At 38.9% G+C, this 24,565-nt stretch overlaps 1 protein-coding gene across 1 annotated transcript; it reads left to right on the forward strand.

Moving 5' to 3' along the window:
• Positions 1–157: 157 nt before the first annotated feature.
• On the forward strand, positions 158–22,246 carry rab11fip4a (RAB11 family interacting protein 4 (class II) a). The gene is made up of 15 exons (XM_062439131.1): positions 158–310; positions 9,363–9,450; positions 9,848–9,936; positions 14,205–14,368; positions 14,473–14,634; positions 15,796–15,930; positions 17,022–17,057; positions 17,311–17,419; positions 18,174–18,277; positions 18,477–18,617; positions 19,313–19,394; positions 19,595–19,732; positions 19,822–19,968; positions 21,900–22,043; positions 22,130–22,246. Exons 1-15 carry the CDS (start codon positions 158–160, stop codon positions 22,244–22,246), a joined length of 1,809 nt encoding a protein of 602 aa, XP_062295115.1.
• The last annotated feature ends 2,319 nt before the right edge of the window (positions 22,247–24,565 follow it).

Raw genomic sequence — 24,565 nt, forward strand, 5'->3', positions numbered from 1 at the left:
ATCGTCCTTTTCCGTAGGTCGAGCGAGCGAGCGAGCGAGTCTGCTTATGTCACAGCAGCAGCAGTCAGTCCGGCGGAGCTGAAGACAGGAACGATGATGGCGACCGACGAACCCGCTCTTTTACTGTCCGTTTCATAAAGAAAAACAACTCCCCGCGATGGAAGGACATGCTTTCCCCGACCAGGAGCAGCTCTTGCTGTTTCTCAGGAGGCTCAAGGAGGTTTTCGATGTGTGTGACGAGGATGCTGACGGATTCATCCGGGTGGAGCACTTGGTGGACCTCGGTCTTCAGTTCGGTCAAGGAGACGAGGTGGGAATGACTGGTTAACCATACACACATAGCTCCTTTACATTAGTCTACATCTTATTTAACCAGCTGTAGTCGGTCAGCTAACACTTAAAGTGGCGCCTCATAGACATTATAATCTCCTGACAACAACAGACAAGCTGTCATATGTACTGAATGTCACAGGTGTGCTAGTGACTCATTACTCATGACATTTGATAGCTGGTGGTATATCTGTTGGGTTGGATGTCAATGATGCTGTTTGACATGTATGACAGATCACTGCAATGACCTGTCATGTTTACTACCTTCAAAATCTGTTGATCTCTTTGTGTGTCATTCAATCAGTTTAAAACTGTAACCTTATAGGAAAACCTGAGGAAGCGAGGGATTAATTGGATGCAATACAAGTTTACAATTGACAAAAATCTATTTTTTAAATAAACTTGGGATAAAAAAACTCGGCATTAAAAAAGATTCAGAGAATGAGATCTTTCACTTCTAAAGCTCCTAAACCTATTTTGTAGTGTTTCATTTTACGTATGCTAACACACTTTCATTTAAAATACTTTTGATATCTGCAGTTTCTTCATAAGGAATCATTTTCTCTGTTTGGTGGTGTATTTTGTGAAAAAGAGGTTTTTGGTGTTGACTCATAATCTAATAGCAAGGCCTTCCTTTTTGCAATGTTATATACTGCATATACTGACAATGCCGTTTATACTGTGTAGGCCTGCAACTAACGACTATTTTCATTATTTGATTAGGTATTTGTTCTATAAAAGGTCAGAAAATGTCAATTACCGTTTCTCAAAAACCCACGATGCAACCTTAGATGTCTTGTTTTGTTCTCATCAATAGTCCACAACTCAACGATTCACATATAAGAAGCTGGCATTACAGAAGTTAAAAAGAGCTGCAATGATTAGTAGATTAATCAATTAGTCAGTCGACTCAAATTTAATTGGCAACTATTTTGTTAACTGATTTAAAATCATTTTTTAAGAAAAAAATGCCAAAATTCTCATGTTCCATATTCCTAAATTCATCTACGATAGTAAACTGAATGTATTTTGGTTGGGGATTGTTTGTCCGGACAACACAAGACATTTTAGGTTGAATCTTGTGCTTTGGGAAACATCAACATTTTATAGACCAAACAACTAATTGAGAACTGATAATGAAGATAATATCCAGTTGCAGCCAAACATTTAATATTATTTTCTTTAAGAAATGACTTGATTATCAAAATACTTCAGTTTTCTGTAGAGCGACTAGGGCTGACTGTTATTTCACGTATGACGATACCTGTTCCAATCTATACTGATACCAACTGAATAATTCATTTGATACCCATCATGTGAATAGAGGCATTAAATTGAAAAAAAATGACCACTCCTCCACATCTAAATGATTAGATTTTTTACATAAAATTATTAATATTTATTAATCGAAGAATGCTTGTGTTGATTGGCTGTGAGAAAGTCCATACAAATAGTCATATGTTGTAGCTCTGGGTGCAAAAAGGATCGACTGCAGGTATCGTTTGACGGGAGATGTTTCCATACTACTTGGTATGAATTTATTTTGGTCGATACCTTTTAAGGTGTCGAAATGACTAATTGATACCTTTTAAACTGACAGTCCTGCCTGGTGATTTTACTACTACTGTAAACAGTTACTAAATTGGTTTCTAAGATAATGCACTATGCCATGTAGATATTCAGATATGTTGCGAATAGGGTTTTATTCATAACACCATCCCTACTACAATCATAACAGTTACACTAGTGACAGAGGCCTCATTAGACATATCTGTCCAGTTACTTGCTTGGTCCATTGTGGATGGTTCTGTCTCCTCTGCAGACTCGTATCAGACCAAACACAACTACACTTCCTGTATGTTTGGTCCATCATGTGTCCCCATGAGCTGGTCAAGCAGCAGCCATTGAATGTGTGGAACCTACATTTTCGTAGTCTTAGCCCTAGTACAGTGTCATTTAGAGTGGCAGCCAACCCTTTTTTGCTTGTGACCCTTTGAGTTCAATCAAATAATGACTTTTCTCTTCACAGATTGGTTCATTTGAATAGCGTATAGTGGCCATAGGAGGTTAAACTATATGTATATAAACACAATTTGTTGTGGTAGAATTTAGCTTTCTTCTTATTTTCCACCTGGACGATCCTCTAGCACCTCTTTGGAAGGGCCCAGACCTTCAGGTTAGGATCCACTGATTCAGGGGACGACTTATTGTTTGCGAGTGTCAGACCACAGATTATACAGTTCTCCAGACACCACATCAGTGTGACATCAGCTATCCTCCTGCGTTGCCATGCTCACCATTTATCGAACCCAATTTAATGGGTTTCAGCATCAGCGTTGTAGGTCCACTCTCCATGGTACTTAACCTAGGGCTGCCAGTGATCAGTTTTATCTCTCAGGTATCATTTCATTGCTTACATTTGTGTAGCTGTACATGCTCTTTGTTTCTATGTTGCTTTCCATACATCATGTTAAAGGATTTAGTTGGTGATTTTCTATGTTTTTCTCATTGTGTACAAATTATGACAAACATCATTTTCATAGATGATGTAATATGTCACCCAGTGCAGCGGTGTGACTCACTGACGTGTTTTTAACAGTTTCTGAGCAACACAATAGGTGTACGGCACAGAGGAATAAGATCTATCAGATTTTGGGTACGCACACAATATTTTAAAGTAGATCAGCTCATTGCTGGTTTGGCTCTGCATGAGATTGGTTGACAATAAGGAAAAACATAGAGCCAAATCCTTTAAGCTGTAATCAGTACAACTGTAAGAGATTAAAGGGATACTCCATCTATTTATTATTACTGCACTTCTATAGAACTAGGCAGATTTTTAAAAAATAATGTAAAAACTGAAGCAAGCTTAACTTGATCTAAAATAAGAAAAGGCCAGTTTTGAATAACCCAAAATAGTTCATTTAATGTGTGACTGAAACAGTCAAAGCTCCAGCAACACTTGTAGTATAAAACAACTTTATTATTAGACCAATGTGTTTGGGCTTGCAGCCTTCATCAGGGTCATCATAAAACATGTTAGAAGCAATATTTAAAGAGTAGATAAAAAAAGAAAAAAATTCAGAAAGGTAAAAAAATATATCCAGTCATGTGCATCCAGACATGTATTAGCCAATGGGGTATCGACCAAGATGGGTTGGGACAATCATTATCCCAGACAGGCAGGGAGGCAAGGGGAGTATCCTATAAACCACATGTCTGACACCATATTTGGTCCATAAACCACAAAAGTGCAACCAAAGGGGGTGATACTCCAGTTAGTACACAAGTGGCTACAATCTAAACTGTGCCTACTTGATATGCTGTATTTATCTTTAATGTGTGACTGTAAATGATTCCAGCCAAACGAGCCTTAAAAACGAGCCTCATATTAGTTTTTATAGGGACCAGAGAAAACATTGATGTATGTGGCTGTAAAGGTTGCTTCAAATAAACCAGGAGTTTAAAATGAATGAATTTAGAGACAGCCTCTGAAGATCCTCATACACATCAGCATGACTCATATGAAACAACTCAACATAAATCTACTGTACATAAGCTGTCATAGATCACATTTAAAGATAAAAGATGAGACTCAGTCATCTCATACTCAGTATCAGCCTATCCCTAAATGGACTGCAACAACTGGGCGACTCTGTGTAGTTTATCTATCTGTTTCTGATAGTTTACAGAATAAAAGATACTCTGGATGATTAGAATAGAATATAATAGAATAGAAGTCTTTATTGTCAGTGTACATGTATAACGAAATTGAAAGCAATCCTTTTTGGTCCCATAAGTAAAAAGTGCTTATAAAAGATAGTATAACTATAAAAAATAAATATGTAGTACTAAAATTAAAAGGAAGGTGAAACACATAATACACACATCCCACATGCTGCTGTCATTATAAATAAATAAAATAAAAGATAATAAAATGAAATAATAAAATAAAGTCACAATAAAATAAAGTGGGTAAAACCAGAAATGTGAGGAGGGGTATTAAAATTTAAAAAAAAGATGAGAAGAAAATAAAATGATAAAACAACTAAGAGGAAATGTTTTGTAGTAAAAAGCAGACATACAAGGTGGATTATGAAAAGGAGGATGGTTGGGATTAAGTCAGATCCACTGTGTGTGATGTATTTATGGATGTGGACCAACATTGTCTCCATCAGTGTGCCATGTGGTTAAGATAAGTAATCCATTACCAAAAAAAACATCACACCACCATTATTTTTCAGTCAAACTTATCGTTACCGTCATATAGTGATATACAATGAAATGAACTACCTGTTAGTGTGTTCACTTCAGTTCTGACAGCCAAGGTTTCTGAGCATGTTGCTGTTTGTCAGCCAAATCAGAAGCTTGAGGGCCGTTTCCACGGCAGGAACTTCGAGGTAATTTTACGGGGTCGATGGTGAGGCTGACTCGGTGCTGATTGGGTATACTCAAAGCGGAATGTGACGTTAACAGAAAGCGCCAAAATAAGCGGCATTTTTAAAACCAAGCAGTAGAACGCGACAATGGAAACCATTGCAGGATGATTACGCCACCTCCAGAGTCCGGTGGGACCAAGTGAGAGGACATTCCTGTAAAGTTCCCAACTCCAAATTTTTACCCAGAACTTCCTTAATGGAAACGGGAATTTGGATGTTGGATGATCCATAAACGGACCACCAGAAAGTTTCCGATATGCTCCCTTTTTGCTAATGCATGCACAGACAAAACACAAGTTGAACATAAGAAAATTAAAAACACATTTTGAAAGCCAATAGCTGGCTGAGAGGCTTGGAAATGATTTTAAAAATGTGGTAGGATATATTAGAGCTCATGTATTGTACTAACGTTGCTAAAACTCAAGAATTAATTTAATATGAAGGATATGTCATCTATCTTATTACCACCCAGTTCGTCAAATACCTTGTTACACCTGTGTTAGAGTAACTCAGGTTGGTTGCTGTTGTGTAGAACAAGGAGGAAAGAGGAAACCAGTGGAGAAATGTGTATGAGTAGTAGATGAAGCAGATGAAATCCTGGATAAATAATATCTGAACAGTGACAGTGGATTTTTCTTTTAAGCTGTCATGGCGGCTGAGCACCCAGAACACATCACTAAAAATAACTCTCCAGCACTAAGAGGACGCTACTTCTTCATCTTCCCCCTCCCCTCCTCTCACCTCTCTCAGCGCCCCGCTCGTCTCTGTGTTCTTTGTCACCATGGCGACGAGAGCTACGCGATGGAGCCCACGAGCCGATTGGCCGGTTATTAAGTAATGAAATCCGCCTAACTGCCGGATGCAGCCTATGAGACGACGCCATGCACCAGCACTGTATTTACATTAGCTTCATTTAGAAAGCTGTATTCTCTCCAATGACACTCCAGAAACATCAATGCAGTGTGTGGATTATAGAGCTCTACATATTAAAATATCATCTTTTATTTCACATGATAATCTTGCAGCCGTTCCTGTACTGTATGCATGCACTCAAACACACCAGGGAGTATTGCAAGTACACATACATTATTTATCAAAGCACTTATAATGCATTTTATATAATGCATGTGCTTTCTGTATTCAGTATTATTCGTGCCTGGATGACTGTGAGGAAAACATAGCTTTCATCTATAACATTACTGAGCTGTATTTTCAGGAGTAAACCATGTTGTGCTCACTTTAGCCCAGATTTGGAACTTAATCTTTCACATTGCTTACATATTGTTTTCTATTACAGCTGCAGACTCATTTTAAAGGTCTACTGCTGATGTATGGTTACAGTATGTATGTATTAGTTAATGAGAGACTTCAAAATCACGGATATAAAAGTTGGCAGCCTCAAGCTCTACATTAAAAACTTATAATATTATAATATAAGCAAACATCCTCTAACTTCTGTCGAACTGTCTAAAACACATGCTGCTCTCATGCTGTCATACCAATAACAAAAACCCTAATGTTGTAGTAAAAGTGTGTGTGACCTGAACTGGTGACTATTCAACCTATATATGGAGAATGAAAAAAAAAAAAACCCACAACACAACAAAATCCAGCACATCTCTGAAATAAGGTAAATTCATCAATTAGTTGAAGTCTATTTTTTGTTATAATTGATGAATTATTTAAGTATAATATCCATCCATCCATCCATCCATCCATCCATCCATCCATCCATGTCTGAATGGTGGTTTTGACTGGGTTGGACAAAACAAGACATTTTCAGAAGTCAATAAAAAAACTCTTTTACTAAAAATAGCCCTATCTAACTGATAGTGAGCAACAACAGTATGTGTCAGTGATGTATTCATCTTGGATTTTACTAGTTGTTTAAATGGAAGCTTTAGGTTGCATCTACATTGTTGGACATCCCTTAATTATTATAATAGGTGCTATAGAGGCATGATTATAATGCATGATAAAAAAACAAGCTTTTATCTGAAGTCAAATGCAAATTCAAATATTATTTTTGTCCTAAGAATTACAGATACAAAGTAGTCTTCTGCCTGTGTGTGACACTTAGGACTCTGCGGGCGTTCGATGTTCAATGTGCGACACAGAGAACTATGAAGTTCAGGCACAGCACGTCAACATCTGCATTAAGCTTGCGTGATGATGATGTGGCAGTGAGCTCTGGGGATGTGCGACTGAATGTATGTGTGTGTGAGATAACATTCTTCAGAAAAACACGCCGCCCTGTGAACGCTGGTTGTTCCACAGCATACGGTCATTCTGATCTGCTTATCCACACTCAGAAACATTCTCCCTACTAATGCTCATTTCCAGATCAAAGCTTACGTCAGATGATATTTCAGCACCTGCTCTGAGCATGACTGTTAGAGCCACCGTCTTTTGATGTGCGACTGTGGGCTTATTTCAACCGAAGGAAATGTTGCGTCAACATTGTGTCAAGAGCAGATAGATAATGATGATGAGGGCAGAAATTAGGCTACAAGGCATCATCGGCAAAGATCACTTCTGACTTTCTCATGCAACTGAATGAATCAACTAAAACAAAATAGTGCATGTACACCAACAAGCCAGTGAGTTCATTTCATTAGTTCAAGACACACAATTCAGTTCATTCTCCCCTAAAATAACTTCTGTCATTTTCTCATCCTCCACTCTTCTTTTCTCACACCTCCATCCTTCCTCCTCCCTTTGTTTCCATCTGTGATGTTTATTTTTATGTTTCTCTCTGCTCTCTCCTCTTTTTCTTTTTCGCTTTGAAACATGGACTGAAACTGTACTTTCATGTTTAGATGCTTTATAAGAGAATACTTAAACAGTCTTTGACCTTCATTACATCTTTATAAATTCTGTAAAAGGGAGAAAGGAGGATGAAAAAAATGATTACACTGCTATATGTATATATACATATACATTTTAATTTATTGAAGCCACATAAAAGCTGAAATCCTCATACATTTTCATTATTGTTATATAACAGATGCTTCTTGTATTGGTGCTCTTTGATGCAGCACCAGCAGAGGCTGCTGGTGGAGATTGGCCGGTTTCCCGACTAGGTTCAAGGAAATAAACTCAGTTCCACTTATATGTGGTGGTAATGTGCAAAGAAACACAGCTACGCTGCTGTAAAGGCGATAAAGCTGTAAACATGGAATACATGGGTGTAAACCATTCAGGGAACCACACAGGAACCACTCAGCTCTTTAGTTACACTATAAGGATACAGACGGTGCATTTTAGCGTGTAAACAGAGACTTTGTTTCCAAGAAAACTCTTCAGGGCAACATTAAGTTGAACACATACCTCCAAATAGTTCTTCATGAGTGGGAATATCTGCACTGCAATCTGAGATGGTTTGGAAGATACATTCTAGGATGCTCTGGGACACAGCATCAGTGATGTTCCAGAGATCATTTCTTGACACCCGCACTCAGTCGACCCAGCAAGGCTTGATCAGACCCCGACTTTGGCCCACGGTTCGGACTTGATGATCCAAAGTCACCTAGATGCCTTCTCTGCAGCCTCTATGGCTGACATGATGGTTCTCCTTTTGTTAGCTCCTGTGATGCCAAGAAGGGTGTAGAGCTCTCACAATGAGCGGCCAGCAAAGCCTCTACACCCTACCTCAATGGGCTCACAGCGAGCGTACCGACCCTGCTTCACCAGGTCTTGGTACTTGGATCGCTCTTGTTTGTTAGCCTCTTCTATGCGGACAGTCCACTCTATTTGGAAGAGGCAGCTTCCAGTCTGTCGCCAAGGTGAACAGGCCAGCTGGTGATGTAGGCTGTGGCTGTTGTTTCTCTCCAGCCCTGACAAAGGCTATGTTCCTGTGCCTGCAGCCTTTTTTTAAAATTATTGGTCAAGGCTTTAGAGATATGTTGATGCAACGTTTCAGACAACTGAATTTCCCTGGTGCAGATGTTCACCATGTGGATGTGGTTTCCCAATGTTGCACAGTTGTGCTTCAAGTTCCTGTCCCCATTGTAATTCTGTACATATCCTTGGTGTAATGGTAGAGGTTAAACCAATCAAGGCAGGTGTATACTCTGTCAGAGCTGCTTGTTAGTTGATTGAGTAGCTTCGGAAACATCTCCCTCCCATCTCCACCAATTTCGGCCATTCATGCATTGCACTTGGTTGTCACATGAAAAGTGACAGAAAGAGCTTGTGATGAATGAAAAAGAGAACTTTAGAGGGAAGTTCAAACCCTGCGTAATAATTTATAGGAATTGTGTAGCAACCTACACTTTGTTTGCAAAGTTACAATTTCTCCTACTTTGTGATGATGTCAGATTGTTCATGCATTCCCACCAACAGCCATCTGTTCCATAGCCTTTGTTGTTAAGGTCCATGGCTTGTTCACATTGTCCACTTGGTTGTCAAATGAAAAATGACAGAAAGAGCTTGTGATGAATGAAAAAGAAAACTTTAGAGAGAAGTTCAAACCCTGCGTAGACCCCTTGAGTGTTTAATCAGATCAGATGCTGTATTGTGTCCTTTGAGTCAAATTGGTGACTTATGATTTTATGCTACAAAAAAAACTCACTTAACATCTTTCTTTTGCAGGTGAAGAAGTTGACTAGGTACCTGGATCCTAACGCTCATGGGAAGATCAACTTCAAAGACTTTTGCCATGGAGTGTTTGCTATCAAAGGTATGAAATGTGTCAATGAATGAAGTTTGCTACATACTGCACCATATCAGCCCTTCCTCTACCCAAAGAGAATGTGTAGTGAGCTTTACAAGTAATATTTGGTGGATTTTGTTAGGGCAGATCCAGGCTTCCCCTGTTTCGTGCTAAGCTAGCTAAGCTAAGCAGCTTCTGGCTGTAGCTTCATATTTACTGTACAATCACGACAGTACAATCAATCGTTTCATCAAACTCTTGACAAGAAAGCCAAGAGGTAAACTATAATGATATTCTTTCTTCTAAAAGGTTTAAGACTTTTGTTACCTTGACACAATAGTGAAACATGTATTTAAGGTGATACAGCCTTCCTCCTTCCAACAAAAATGATAATTTTCCTTCTTTCCGGCCTTCTTCCTTCTAGGTTGTGAGGAGATACTGAAGATGGCTGTGGGTCCTCGCAGTCGTACCTCCAGCCAGCCAGCTGTTACTGACAATGGTTACATTTACCAGGTACAATCTTTTAAACTGTCCTCTTTGAGTCTTTCTGTCTTTCATCTACTCTTTTCTACTCTCTGATTTGAAGCTGGACAGTCTACTCAAGAAGAACACGGTTGTGTGCCACGTTGTTGCCTCCGCATTGAAAAGCCAAGTTTTAATGTCCGTTCCTCAAAGGTGGAACAAGACACTGGAGGGGGGCCTTAAAGAGACAGGAGCTAAAAAGGCCTATTTGATACAGAAGCTGAACTGAGGGGCTGCATACAGAGCCAGTAAACACCAAATAAAAAGTTTTTAACTGTAAATCATGCAAAGATATTCCAGTAGAGCCCCAGAATATAAATACAGAGTTGGAAATGTGTGTCTCCAACATTATTTCTTAGTTTCTCACACATTCAATTAAAAAAGTTAGGTTATGTCTAAATTATGACGATTCATAATAATGAATTTTGATTCACCATGAGTATTTTAATTTTCATCATTATTAGCTTAGAAGCAAGAAAAAGGTCTGCACACTGCAGCTCCCAATGCAGGTAAATGTATTAGGTTACCACCAGCAATGTTTTGAGCACAATGCTCTTCTTCAGACTAAAAATAGTTATATAGTAAATAATTTAAAGCTAGATTTAAAAAAAAAGAAAGAAGCACCTCTATTTTCTGAAAAAGCCCCTTACCCCTTATTTAAATGTTACAGAATCATAGTTCATTATTTGGTACAGTACCTATTTTCTTTCTTTTTCTGGATGTGTGCGTTCACCGCAAACTTTTTTCATAATTCTTAGCTTACCATCATTTTTATTCCAAGAGGAAACCGGCTACAGTTGTTTGTCCTATTATGAGACAATAAGTCAGTATACATTATGAGATACATCAAATGTTATATATATATATATATTTTTTTTTTTAATTATATGTAAATTAGTTTCTATCTAAAAAATCTGCCTTCAGCTTTTAATATTATTTTTTTATTTCTAACGTTTCATCTAATGTTTTATTTTCCTGGCAGAAATGACCTTTCATGCAACTCTAATTTAAGCAGTATGTCTTTTTTTGTTTGTTTGTTTGCTTGGACTCCAGCACAGACTTCTGCATGCATGATAAAAATATCAATGAATATGCAGTATACATATCGTAAGTTTCTGTGTATGTTGCAGTGCATGACTGCTGATGTCCCCTCTAGATATCAGCTGAACAGTTACCTAGCAACAAAAGAGAGAGAGAGAGAGAGAGGGAGAGAGAGCAAGAGAGAGAGGTGGAGGTGTGGCTTTGTCCCGGCTAAAGCACCAGTGTGTTTTCAAATGAGCTGCAGCGATACATGTGTTCATGCTTTGAACACGCCGAGCCTTCAAGCTCGAGGAACACTGCAGATTTTGGTCCCACCTCCACCACAAAGGATACAGTTTGTTTATATGGATGATACACTTGCACATACCCACACACACACACACACAATGGCGTGACTGGTGGCTCGGGACTGGAGAGGAGACACGTTGCAGGCTCAGTTGATCGGTAAGTTGTGTGTATGTGTGTGTGTCAGATTGAGAGAACTTTCTCAAAAAAGGGAATCAATTCTCACATAGTAAATAAAAAAGAATGGTTTAAATGTACACAGAGATGCTAAAATAATCTGGTTATATCACAAGACTGGCTGTTTTTGAATTAGGAGTTTTACACTTGTATAGTTTGTAAAGTAAAGCTGTTTACACATGATCCACCCACACAGGTGTTTTCACTTAATTTGGCTGTGTAATATCCTCTCCTTACTGTTTCCGTGACAACTTAAGCCTTCAATCACCCTCATCAACACAAGTTGATCACTGTGGAATCACGCAGGTGCTTTGAGTTATTCCGCTGATTAAAAGACGTCTGCTGAGGGGGAATTTGGGTTGAGCCGTGCAGGGAATCATCTCAGGTCGCAAACTTGATCTACTAATAAGAATAATTCCACCTGGGCTACATAATGTAGGCAGGCTCATCCATTTCTATTACAAGAGGACACTCTGGAGAAGGATTCGATTACACCACACATTGCTGCTCAGTTAAGGGTCGCCGAGCAAAACTACATAACACACATCTGTGAGTAGTTGGGAAGTATGTGATCTGACACTGCTGGTTCATTTTAGCAGTTAACTTTGTTTTCTGCACACTTTCTTTATCTCTTAAACATTCTGTAGACTTTGCACAACCCACAATTCATAGTGTTGTGACGTTAAAACGCAGATAAGAGTGGAAACCCTGAACAAAGAGAGAGACATTTCCCTGGGAAATTGCTGGAACATTGGTGACTTCCAATTATGTTGGTCTAAACACTAATATTCATTCAGTTACAGATGAGATATGATACTCACTTCAGTCTACAGACACGCCTCTGTCCAGGTTACTTAATATCACAAAGGTCTTTCTCTCAGTGAGTCCTCCATTGGTGACTTTTACACTCACACAGAACACAATAATTAAGTCTGTGAGGGTTCAGTGCTTGGGGCTTACTGAGGACATGGGAACAAGGTCAAAAAGGTGGAAGCTGTCTCGCCCGTCGATGCTGAGCAAAATACTGTTTGCTCCAAACTGTACCTGCTTCACATATTTCCCAGCTAGCATTAAAGAATAATATCCTCTCAATTAACTTAAACACTTTATTTACCCTTTTTCTTTGTGATAGTTTCATATCTCCACACACACCTTTTCATCCCAGACAAAAACATGTGTATAATTGATGAATGAAAGCTACACAGCAGCCCCCTCAGAGACCATACCATGTCCTCTGTTTTGTGTGGAAGTGTGCGTTCATGCGTGTGTGGCCATACACCAAAACACAAACTGAAGTTAAGGGAGTAAAACAAGAGGAAAGTCATTTTAGGTTAAAACCTAGTGTGGGAATGTATGTGTGTGTGTGTCAGACAGGGTGTGTACCTTGCTCTGGCATCTCAGTTGGGTGAAGCCAGACAGGCTCATGTATAATTAATGACACGCAGATCTGAGGCATACTACATCCCACTCTGCTTCTGATAAATTAACCCAGGAGACAATCTCAGGTCAAATACTAGAGGTGATCTGTACTGTCACAGCCTTAAAAATACAACTATAGGAAACACATTCAAAACACAATGGGGCTGTTCCTCTCTAATATAAGACACATTTAATATTTACAGATAGACACAGCAGAATAATATAGTTAATATTGCAGTGTCACTGTTTAATGTAATTTTCATTTGTAAGTATAGACTATTAAAAATGTGAAAAATTACTAAATTCTATATGATAAAACAGTATGGTCGCTGAAATCGAAAATGACAACCAATGTCCTTATTTACCATTTTTCAGCTGTGTGAGACAGGACAGACCTTAACCCTGCTCCTGGAGAGCTACTGCCCTGCATGTTCTAGGTTCTCCCCACTCTAACACACCTGATTCTAATAATGAACTGGTTATCAAACCCTTTGATGAGCTTCAGCTGCTTGATAGTTATTGTTAATTATTAGAATCAGGTGTGTTAGAGTGGGGAGTTACCTTAAACATGCAGGGCAGCAGCTCTCCAGGAGCAGGGTTGGTGACCACTGCCTTACAATGTAACTTCCTCATAAATCCAGTTCAGATGCTTAACCTGGGCTTCTTTTGTCATAATGGTTACGTCCAAATTAGCATGCTGCTGTGTCCTAAACCCCTGCACATCCCGATTTAGCTGAGCCAGTTCTAAACCAGAGTTAAACTAGTCAGATTGTGACACAGAAATAGCTCAAAGGGTTTATTGGCATAAAACAGGCATGTTCAAACTAGTCCAGATTGGATTATGTGCCTCAAGAGCACACGATTCAATCAACTGTCTGAAGCCTGAGATCAGTTGATTAAATGAGTCAAGCCTGGTGTGCTCCTGCTTGGTTGGAATAAAAACCTGTAGCCACGTGGTTCCTTATGGATTGGTCTGGAAACCTCTGGTATAAGATGTTCATTTCTGGTTTCCTGCAAACAGTGTTTCCAAGTAAACAGAAAGTGTCTCCTAAATATTTCTGCATATGATACGCAGTCGACATTAGGAATTTGTGTTCATTCCATGAAATATTACACCTTAGTATGTCAACTGCACTTCAGGGTTGAGGAGTATGTTGATAGGACAGACAGGAGATGGGTACAGGGTGTCTTTTGAACCCTGGATCTACTCTTTGTCTAGACTCAGTTTTTGGTCCGGTTAATGCAGAAATCATAAAAATGAGGCTTGAATTTAGCAGTTTAGTTGCTGAGGAATTCTTTGATATGCTAATGATTTAATTTGTATTGTTTTTGTGTAGAACGGTGAGGCAAAACTGGGTCCTCCCATTATCATGTGTACGCGGTCCTACCCAGAATGCAGTGTGTACGGTGAAGGCAATGGCGCTGACGGGGAGTGCGACATGGACAGCAGCACCGAAAACGCCAACAGCTCCGACTGCCTGGACCCAACACAGCCACGCCGGTCAGTCAAAGCAACATCTGAGAGACTCATAGTGACACTAGAAATGAGCGGATATGAGTATTGATTGATCACTCTGTCCTGTACTTCCTGCCATGCAACCCCAGCAACCTGATTGGCTCAGCGTCCGCGTCCGTCATCTCCGGGGAGGAGCAGTTCGAAGACTACGGCGAAGGGGAGGACGTGGATTTCACTCCCAGCAGCCCCTGCCCTGAAGATGACACCCGAACAAATGGCTTCTCAGACCTGGGGTCCTCCCTTCCCTCCAGGTTGGTGGTCGCGCTGGAAACACACCCTCACATGTCACACTCACATCTTTTAGAGGAAAGATACAGAATTTATTGTCATCACCAGGAAGGGTTTTTTTGTATTACTTGACAAAATAGTCATAATACTACTTGGATATACTAAGATAGCACATTTTGGTCTTCTACTACTATTCTCCCACAATTCACAAAGCAAAAAATGAAACATTAAAACCAGATTTATATCACTGCATCAACTCAACACTGGAGGTACGCCATTGCCTCGAAACAACTCTGCGTTGGGGTTGAATGATGCTGTGCAATTCACCGCTAAAACACTAGGGGGTGTGAGGTTCCTGAAGGGTCTATCATGAAAGTTGTTGATTGTTTGTATTCATTACATTTACAGGCACATTTACAGCTTAATGTCTAACATTTTGTTTTCACAAAGTGAAAGCACAAAGCGTTATTATTATTATTATTATTATTATAGGCCATGTGCTATGTGCTTTTACAATCTGATAGCATTGCTAGCTTGCTAGCTCACCCAAACATATGCTTGGACTGCCAGAATTGATGTAGTGCAGACCAGTCACAGCCCTACGGTCTACATGGCCTCAAGGCGTAGGGCTCTGTTGGGAGTACACAGCGGGGCTACAGCATCAAGTTGATACAGTACTTATAAACCTGGCTTAACTGCTCAATATTTAAAACAAACAAAACAAAACAAACCACCTTAAATTAATTTGGTAGCAACAAATACTATATTTTGACTGTTAGACCTGGGTTATCTTCCAAAAGGAATAATTTCTCTTTAATTGTTACATACACATCAGTGCCACTGCTAAAAACAAAAACAAAGGGACTGTTCTCCCATGGATGACAAGTGTAACTGATTGGCCGCCGGCTTTCTTTGACATGTCAAAACAACATGGCATCAAAAAGTGAAAGCTGCACTGCCAGCTCTTTATATTGGGCGTTGATTTGGTCAAAGTTGACATTCAAAAAACATTTTCTTGGATCAGCACAGACCTTCTGGCTTGCTAAGCAGTTGGGGAGGTTTCATTTTTGTCACACTAAGGTAGTACAGTTGCTGCTTCAATCAGCTGTATTTAATAGCATTCATACTAATAGTACGGTTTTATATTTGAGTAACAGATATTGATGTAGTGTTTGTAATTGCAGTGCAGGGCAGACTCCTCAGAAGATGCGGCAGCTGTATAACAGTGAGCTGCTGGACATCTACTGTTCTCAGTGCTGCAAGAAAGTCAATCTGCTCAATGACCTGGAGGCACGCCTTCGAAACCTCAAGGCCAACAGGTAAAGAATACACACACAGAGAGCATGAGACTGTCTATATACTCAAAGCAAAAAGGGATGAGTGGAAGTAAACAGGACAGTGGAGTAGATGCACTCAGACTGCTGCCTCAGCATCACTCCAGACAGCTCAGATAAGCTCCATGACAGACACACACACACACACACACACACACACACACACACACACACACACACACACACACACACACACACACACACACACACACACACACACACACACACACACACACACACACACACTTTGGGAACATTCATTTTCTGGAGACTTACCCTAACAATCCCTGCTACTAGCCTAACCATGACCTTAACCACTGACCCAATCATCAACCTCTGCCCATTTGGGAACACAGTTTTTGTCCCCAATTGAATTTAACTGGTTCTAAGTCAGAATTTTGTCCCCGAATGTAGCCTATGACAGCGCACACACACATAGACATGTCAGACCATGGTCACTTTTGGGGACATTACATAGACTTACATTCATTTCCTGTAGACTTAACGTAACATTAACCACAAAAAATCCGCTTTTTCCCCAGTTGGATAAGCTGTCTGAAATGTGTCCCCTCAATGTAGCCTAAGACAGAATACAAACACACACACACAAAAACCCATCCGCCCAAATCCCACCCTTTTGGCACCAGACTGCTGCACCCACATCAAAGGGTGAGCTTGAGCTGTTACTATGGCAACAGTATCCCAATCTGGTGGGGTGGCTGGTTGCAAGTTTTTGTCTGCGTGTGTTTGAGATGGCTACAGTGCAGCAACAAAGAGGGGACGTAAGAGCTCAGCCAAACTGCAGGAGAAACTTTTAGTGATTTGATATTTTAATAAATAAATAAATAAATGAATAAAATCCTGTTAATGTTCTTTTCACTTAATAGTTGATACTTAAATCATGAGAAGAGACATCAGAGGTAACGGTGGTAGTATTACTACCAGCTGCAATAAAAGCGTTATTTGAATTAGTAGTTACTGCTGTAGTAGGAATAATAGTATTATTCTGAAAAGCTGTGTTATTATCAGTGTGTGTGTGTGTGTGTGTGTGTGTAACTCACTCTCTTATGTTTCAGCCCTAATAGAAAGATTTCCAGCACAGCATTTGGACGGTGAGTGAATTTCCCACACCATTAACCTTTTAAATAAATACATACAAATACTACAGTAATGTTATATTTGTATAGAAATATGGGGCTGACCAATCACTTATTACAGAACATAATGATGGCTCCAGCATTCAGCAGGGTGATAAATAGAGTCCAATAGAAAATGATAGAAAAGCTGCTTCTGAATTCTAATCATGTCGGTTAACTGTGTCCTCTACTGTGTCCTCTACTGTGTCCTCTACTGTGTCCTCTGCAGTCAGCTGTTCCAGGCCAACCACAGCGTGTTTGGGTCCAGTCAGGGCAGCAGCACAGAGGATCTGTTCAGAGACAGCATCGACTCCTGCGACCTTGACATCACAGAGAAGGTGGAAACACACACACACACACACACGAAAAACCAGGCACTTATTGTACATTCTGGGGGGAAAAGACAGTTTCTTTCCTCTGGAGATCTGATCTTTACTATAAATGATTAGCGTAATTACTATGAATCGTAAATCTACTTTTATGAAGCTCATCTGCCAAGTAGTACCACCAGCAGTGGGTAGGATTCCCCTCTGGTGTTGGGTGTGTGATGTGTTACCAGTTCTCTGCAGAGACTGACAAAACCTGCTGACCTCGTCTCCTCAGCATTTATCCTTACATACTGTTCATATTTCTAAACCCTCGCAGTATATTCTAGGTCAGTTTTGACCCGGTCTAAGAATCCCTTCATAAAAGGGATACCAAATTTTGAACCACAGATGTGTTTAGAAAACATCAATAGATGATCTGACTGATCAATAAATGTGTGATTAAACCTTGATTCATGTTTCAGAGAGTGTATTTTTTCATTTTGGAGAAAAAAAAACGCTACTATCACACAATATCATGTCCTATTTGACCTAAGACATGAAAATATAGCAATAATGATTGAAATGTATGCCACACAATACACACATGTCAAATTTAAGTTGGTGGAATAAAAGCAGCTGACAGCTTACATGTGTCAAATATTGAGTTACAGCAACATCAATTCCTTTTTAGGAGATGCTGACAGTTTGTGTCCAGGTGTACCTAATAAAGTGGATATTTAGTATAACACTGTGAGAGTCAGATATGAGAATGTTCCTCTCTCAGGTCAGTTATCTGGAGAAGAAGGTGACAGAGTTGGAAAGCGACAGCCTGGCCAACGGTGACCTCAAGTCTAAACTCAAACATGAGAACACACAACTGGTCCACAGGTGGGGAAACACACACATGCACACACAGAGAAAATACTTTAATTATTCATATATTTATGTTGGTCTAAAAGTCATCAAATGTACTCATACAAAAACAGCATCACTCTATATGATCTTATCTGGAAAGCCAGGTTTATTAGGACTATGTGTAATTTTTTCTCCCACTGTGTGTGTGTGTGTGTGTGTGGTTGCATCTCAGGGTCCATGAGCTGGAGGAGCAGGTGAAGGATGCAGAGACGAGGGCCTATCAGAGTCTGGAGGAGGAGACGAAGAGGCACCGGGAGGCTTACACCAAGATGGAGAGAGACAGAAACACGGAGATAGACCTGCTGTGTTGCAAGTAAACTCACCAACAACAGAATCCAAACCTTTAAAAGATGCTGTAGCACACTGTGGTTCTGACTCTAGACCAAATACTGTACTGTATGTAACTGAGGCTGTACACAAGTAGTTATTCTCATTTCCAAGACTGACACTCTCAAAACTGTTCACTGCTGCCACAGACCATCACAGAATGAAGAATGATTTAATGCTTGGCTTCAATTTTGAAAGTTGGAGCTCTTAAAAACTGTTGCATTCACCTGTCATGGGTCTTATTTTGTCTCAGAAAATGGCCATACATCACTTCTTCTGTGAAACCCAGCACATTTCCTTATCACTTTTCTTTAACTTGGCCATGGAACAAATTCCTTACCTCCTCCTTTTGGGGTGGATGATTGAGGCATTTTACACATCCAGCTGTTTCCTCCCCCTTTTTACACATGTGAAAAAAATAGTTCCCCTAGTACAGTATCAATACAGTTCAATTCAATGCCTTTATTGTGATTGTACAGCAGTACAATGTAATTATGTGTCCCCAGTGGCTGATAACACATGAAAAACAGCAACAGAGACACATAAAAGACACTGGATAAAAAAAGAGAGAATATATATAATGTCAGTAATAAATACAGGTGCATTATTAATTAAGAGCAGTAGTTGCAGACTTAATTGCACATGCCGGCACATCACCTGTGTGTGTCTGTTCATACACAGGGTGCAGCAGTTGGAAGAAGAGAATGGAGAGATGAAGTTAAACGTGTGCAGACTCAAATCTCAGACAGAGAAACTTGACCAGGTGAGTGCCATTCACCAAATGGAATATTCCAGTTTATTACAAGTTGGGTTGTATTTGTTGTTGTTTTTGGCTATTCAGTCATAATGATATTGTAGTTTATTTAGTGAATTGCTCCTGTACTGTTTGTTTGGTTACTTCGAAAAAGCGAATGGGGTGAAAGAAGTGAATTTTCTCAACGTCTCAACAATGTCTTCCTGCAGGAGAAACAGAGGATGACGGACAAGCTGGAGGACACTAGTCTGAGACTGAATGATGAGATGGACCTGTACAGGAAGATAATGGACAAGCTCTGGCACAACCGCCATGAGTTCCAGAAAGAAAAAGAGGCCATGCAGGAGGTGAGGGGGGTACTCCCACATAACTGAAGAGTTACATGGTAAAAAATTGTTTTAGGAGACGAATTGAACTTCTTAACTTCTCCCTGCAGCTGATCGACGATCTCCGCCGGGAGCTGGACTACCTGCAGATGTTTAAGCTGGAGATGGAGCATCCCGGGAAGGGAAAGGGTCTGTCTGAGTACAACGTCAAGTCCAGGGAGATCGAAATGGAACATGAAGTGAAGAGACTGAAACAGGTTCGAACACATACAACACACTGATGCTTGTTCTTCCGTCCTTACATTCCCTTCTCTACATTTATTCCCAAGTACTGAAGGTTTGTTTGAACTTGGACCACAGATATATTGGCATGGATGATATTATGGGCTAATATTGGCTTATCACAGATAGAACTATATGTGTATGTTTGTTTAATTTTTTTTTTAAAACAGCTGCCATTACATCATTTATCCACCAGAGAGCACTAACAAGTTTATTTTTCAACTGTCAGAAATCTCACATAGTACAAATCTTGATCAGATTCTTTATTAATGCAATTAATAAGATAGTTATTTTAAAAAAAGTTAATATTATCAGATTTATTGCTGAACTATAATATATACATACAAGAGCTGCCTCAATCATCCAATGAGAGGACTGGAAAGACCACTCTGAACACCCGGGTTAATATAAATAGTGTGCGTCACCTGTCAGACTATAGAATATGAGAATTAGAAAGAATATGTCACTTGATCAATAAATACTGTATGTAATCAGTGGTCAGAAATACAACATAGGATACAGGTAGAAATAAGATGGTGCTAATGATCACTAGGCCACTTATACATCATTATACATACATACAACATAGACTACAGGAGCAGTAAGAAAAAAGACCCTGTATCACAAGAAAAACTAGTGTGAGATATTTAATACCCAGCTCTAGAATACACCAAACAGAGGATGTATTTATCTTACAAATACAGTATTCTTACCTCCTTTTGGAAGTACAAACGGCAGTGAGCCGAGACAGTGTGCAGGAGCTTTTTTCATTTTTTGATTTCATTTCCTCCCATGCACCTGCCACCACTCAGGTGTGCAAAGATTCATTTCTTTAATTTTTGGATAAACTCCAAAATTCATTATTAGTCAGGCTCCATTATTTAGTATATATCACAAATTAACATATCAAATATGTTAGTGAGAATTTTGTGAGATGCTGAGGCTTTAAATGTTTCTGTCTCACATATTTCCTCCGTTATATGTAGAACCTCTTGATTTGGTGTTAAAAGCAGCATCAGGTTTGTTAAAATGTACATTTTGTATTTTTGTTTTTTATTTCATTTAAAATGACATTTGCACCATTTTTTACTTAGGACTGAATACTATAATAAGTCAATATTTTATCCACCTACAGTGTATTTAAGGGCACTGTAGGTTGCAGTTTAAAAAAAATGTAAATGGTTCCCAATCTCCATGGTAACCCAGATGAAATGTAATATTTAGAACTTTGCACCATTTTTTTTAACCAAAAGTAAGATTGAATGCTCCTGAAAATGTCAAATGGTGTAACCACAAAATAATGATAAATATTACATATTTTATCCATCTACAGTGTGTTTAAGTGGACTTATACTAATAATGACTTCATTTAAAACTCCTGATCTCCATGATTCCCCAGATGAAATGTAATATTTAGAACAATTGTATTCCATTACCTTTTATTTAATATAAAAAGTTATAATGTAAGATCATGCCAAACTAGTTGATATGGTGTTTTATTGAGAATTTACTGTTTTTAAGGAAGTTGAATAATTTGGTACAAAGTTATTATGGTTATACCACTTAGACATTTTTGCCATAATCCTCTAATATATTCTCTCAAAATGGATTAAAAGCAGACATTTGATGCTGGGTCCACAAAAAAAGAATGTGTGCAAGTTATTCATATGTTTATTTTCACATTTAACCCCTTTTTTAAAATTTGACTAAAACACAAGGCACATAAAAAAAGTACATTGACCCACATACATTATGATACTGAGTGTGTTCACCCACATACATTATGATACTGAGTGTGTTGACCCACATACATTTTGATACTGAGTGTGATGACCCAACTACAATGGGCAAAGTTTCATCCAGAATCCTCTCTGAAAGCAGATGTTTTATCTGTTGTCTTCCTCAGGAGAACCACAAGCTGCGGGATCAGAACGACGACCTGAACGCTCAGATTCTCAGTCTGAGTCTGTACGAAGCTAAGAACCTGTTCGCCTGCCACACCAAGGCCCAGTGCCTGGCAGCAGAGATCGACAACGCATCCAGGGATGAGGTTTGTCTCATGGATGTTATGCTGATTTTTTTCCCTTTTTCTATCATTTCCCTTCTCATGCATCCCTCTCTTTCTGTCTCTTTCAGCTGGTAGACGCTTTAAAGGAGCAGGAGGAGATCAACCTGCGTCTGAGGCAGTACATGGACAAAATCATTCTGGCCATTCTCGACCATAACCCCTCCATCCTGGAGATCAAGAATTAAACACCACACACAAACACACACTCTAATACTATTGTAGTTGTGGGGACCTTCCATTAACCACTTATAATCTAAAGTGCACCTGAAGGTGAAGCCCAAATTATGAAAGTCCCAAATGTTCTCACAACTTGTGACTGAGTGTCGCTCACAAATGCAGTTACTCACTATTTAAAGGCCGATCTGTCAGTCACTGTAGAGATGTTGTGCTGCGTTTAATCTATCCACACCAATGTTTCATTACTGTATATTTGAAACAAGTGACATCTACTGAAAGTTGGGAGCTGGAGAATATTTGTGAATACACAAAAAAAGAAAATAAAGTATTTTGATCACTTTATTATTAGTAGAAACACTTCCAGTTGTTTAATGATTATAACTGGCCTGTCATTCACTCAGAATTCAGACTGATACAGAGGCTACATTTAAGGAGAGAGCCATCTTAAAGGACCATACCAGTGTTTTGCATGTTTTCTACAAGCTATTTAAATTGTAAAACATGATAGACTGGTTCGGTAGTCTTTTTACTCTCCTCTAGGTAGCTGTCTTCATTGTGTGGTGATGCTGAACAGATGTTCCATCTTATCTGCAGTAATACAAGTTGATTTTTCATACTCTATGGAAATAAATAGAAACCAGTGGAAGCATCAAAGGGAGAATACTTAATGGTATAGTTCAACATTTTGGGAATTTCATTCCATTGCTTTGTTTCCAAGATAAAGATGGAAAGGTTTATCAGTGTCATGACTGTGTTTAATACACAGCTGGATTCAACATGTAGTTACCCTACTTTACCACAAAGACTGTAAGCAGAGGTACATGGCTAGCCTGGGTCTACCATCTGCATCTTATTAGTTTAATCCATACAAACGGTTTTAGGTTGAGTTCTGTTTTGGGACTATTTCTTGACCAACAGCCGTTTATATATCCGCTCAGCACTTCTGTGGTTAGAGTCCAAAAATATATTGAACAATTTCTTTAAAAAAAACACTTCAACAAAATTTGTACAGTGGTCAGAAGTCATGGAAGGTATTTGAAGTATATCTTGTAGATGACTACAACATGCAGATCCACAAGTACAGTCTTAAGTGACTGTCCAGCAATCATATTTCAAGTTCTGTTTTCATGCGATTGTATTTCTAACCTTTTAAATTCGGCTGTCTCAACACAACTGAATGTCTACATGATGAACACACACTGTTTACTACATCACATCAGTTTTTAGCCAGATATTAACAACATTAACATTGATAGCTGTTATTGAGCCTTTTGAGAGACAATTCAGTGCTGTGCCAAAAGCCTTTAACCAGTATGGGTCTCTGAGGAATACTGGTGATAAAGGTATCTATAGGTGCCAATATTATGTGCCAATATCCATATCTTAACACTTCACTGTTCTAATGTGCAGAAGGTTTTTTTTTTGTTAAGTAATAGTTGAAATAGTTGAATTCCTGCAGTTTCTCAGCTCAAAAGAAAACTACTTTCTTTTAAAATGGGATTTAGTCATTCACTAATAATTAACTCAAGTCTGTTTTACATAGATTTCAGAAAAATAGAAACACTATTCAACTTTGCAATGTTGCACCTAATTACTGTAAGCAAGTGATCCTGTGATTTTAAAATGAGGAAACTGTTCATTTCTACGCTGCCTTTGGTGTCTTTGTGAACTGGCCTCGAGACTTAGGGAGTGTTGTTCTACCAGTGTTGTAAATTAGTCTTACTTCAAGTAATTTAAACAAAGTATTTAACTTGAATATTTTTTCACACATACTTGAAACCCACGGTGTTACCTAGAGAAGCTAGTAAACACACCGTAAAGGTATTCCACAGGTGTGTCACCATGAGGAAGGCAGTATTGAGCTGATAATAGTGAGCACTATATTATGTAACAAATAAAACTAGTTTTGCTCCATTGCACAAATCATTCACCTAGTGATTTCTTTTTTTTCCCTTTCTTCGCTTGTTCTTTTGTGCGTTAGCATACGAGGTATGAATAAGTATATTATTTAAGCAGTTCAGCTCTGATTTTGTCCATTGTTGCCATTGTAATTGAGCTTTTTTTTTTTTTTTTTAAATATTGACATTTTTACTTTGACACAGTATTTGTGATTTCATACATTGTACATGTTGTACAGAATCTGGTTACTATTTATGTGCAAGTTATTCCGCTTATTAAAATGTCTCTAGGTTTGACACTAAATAATCAAATGTGTTGTAGACTATAATATGAACTCATATAGCACACGTCTTTACCTGAAATAATGATATTAATCATGATGGGGGAAAAAAAGTAATATAGTCTGTCACAACTCACATGTTCACTTT

The sequence above is a fragment of the Scomber scombrus genome, chromosome 18 (genome assembly GCF_963691925.1).
Source record: "Scomber scombrus chromosome 18, fScoSco1.1, whole genome shotgun sequence".
Taxonomy (NCBI): Eukaryota; Metazoa; Chordata; class Actinopteri; order Scombriformes; family Scombridae; genus Scomber; species Scomber scombrus.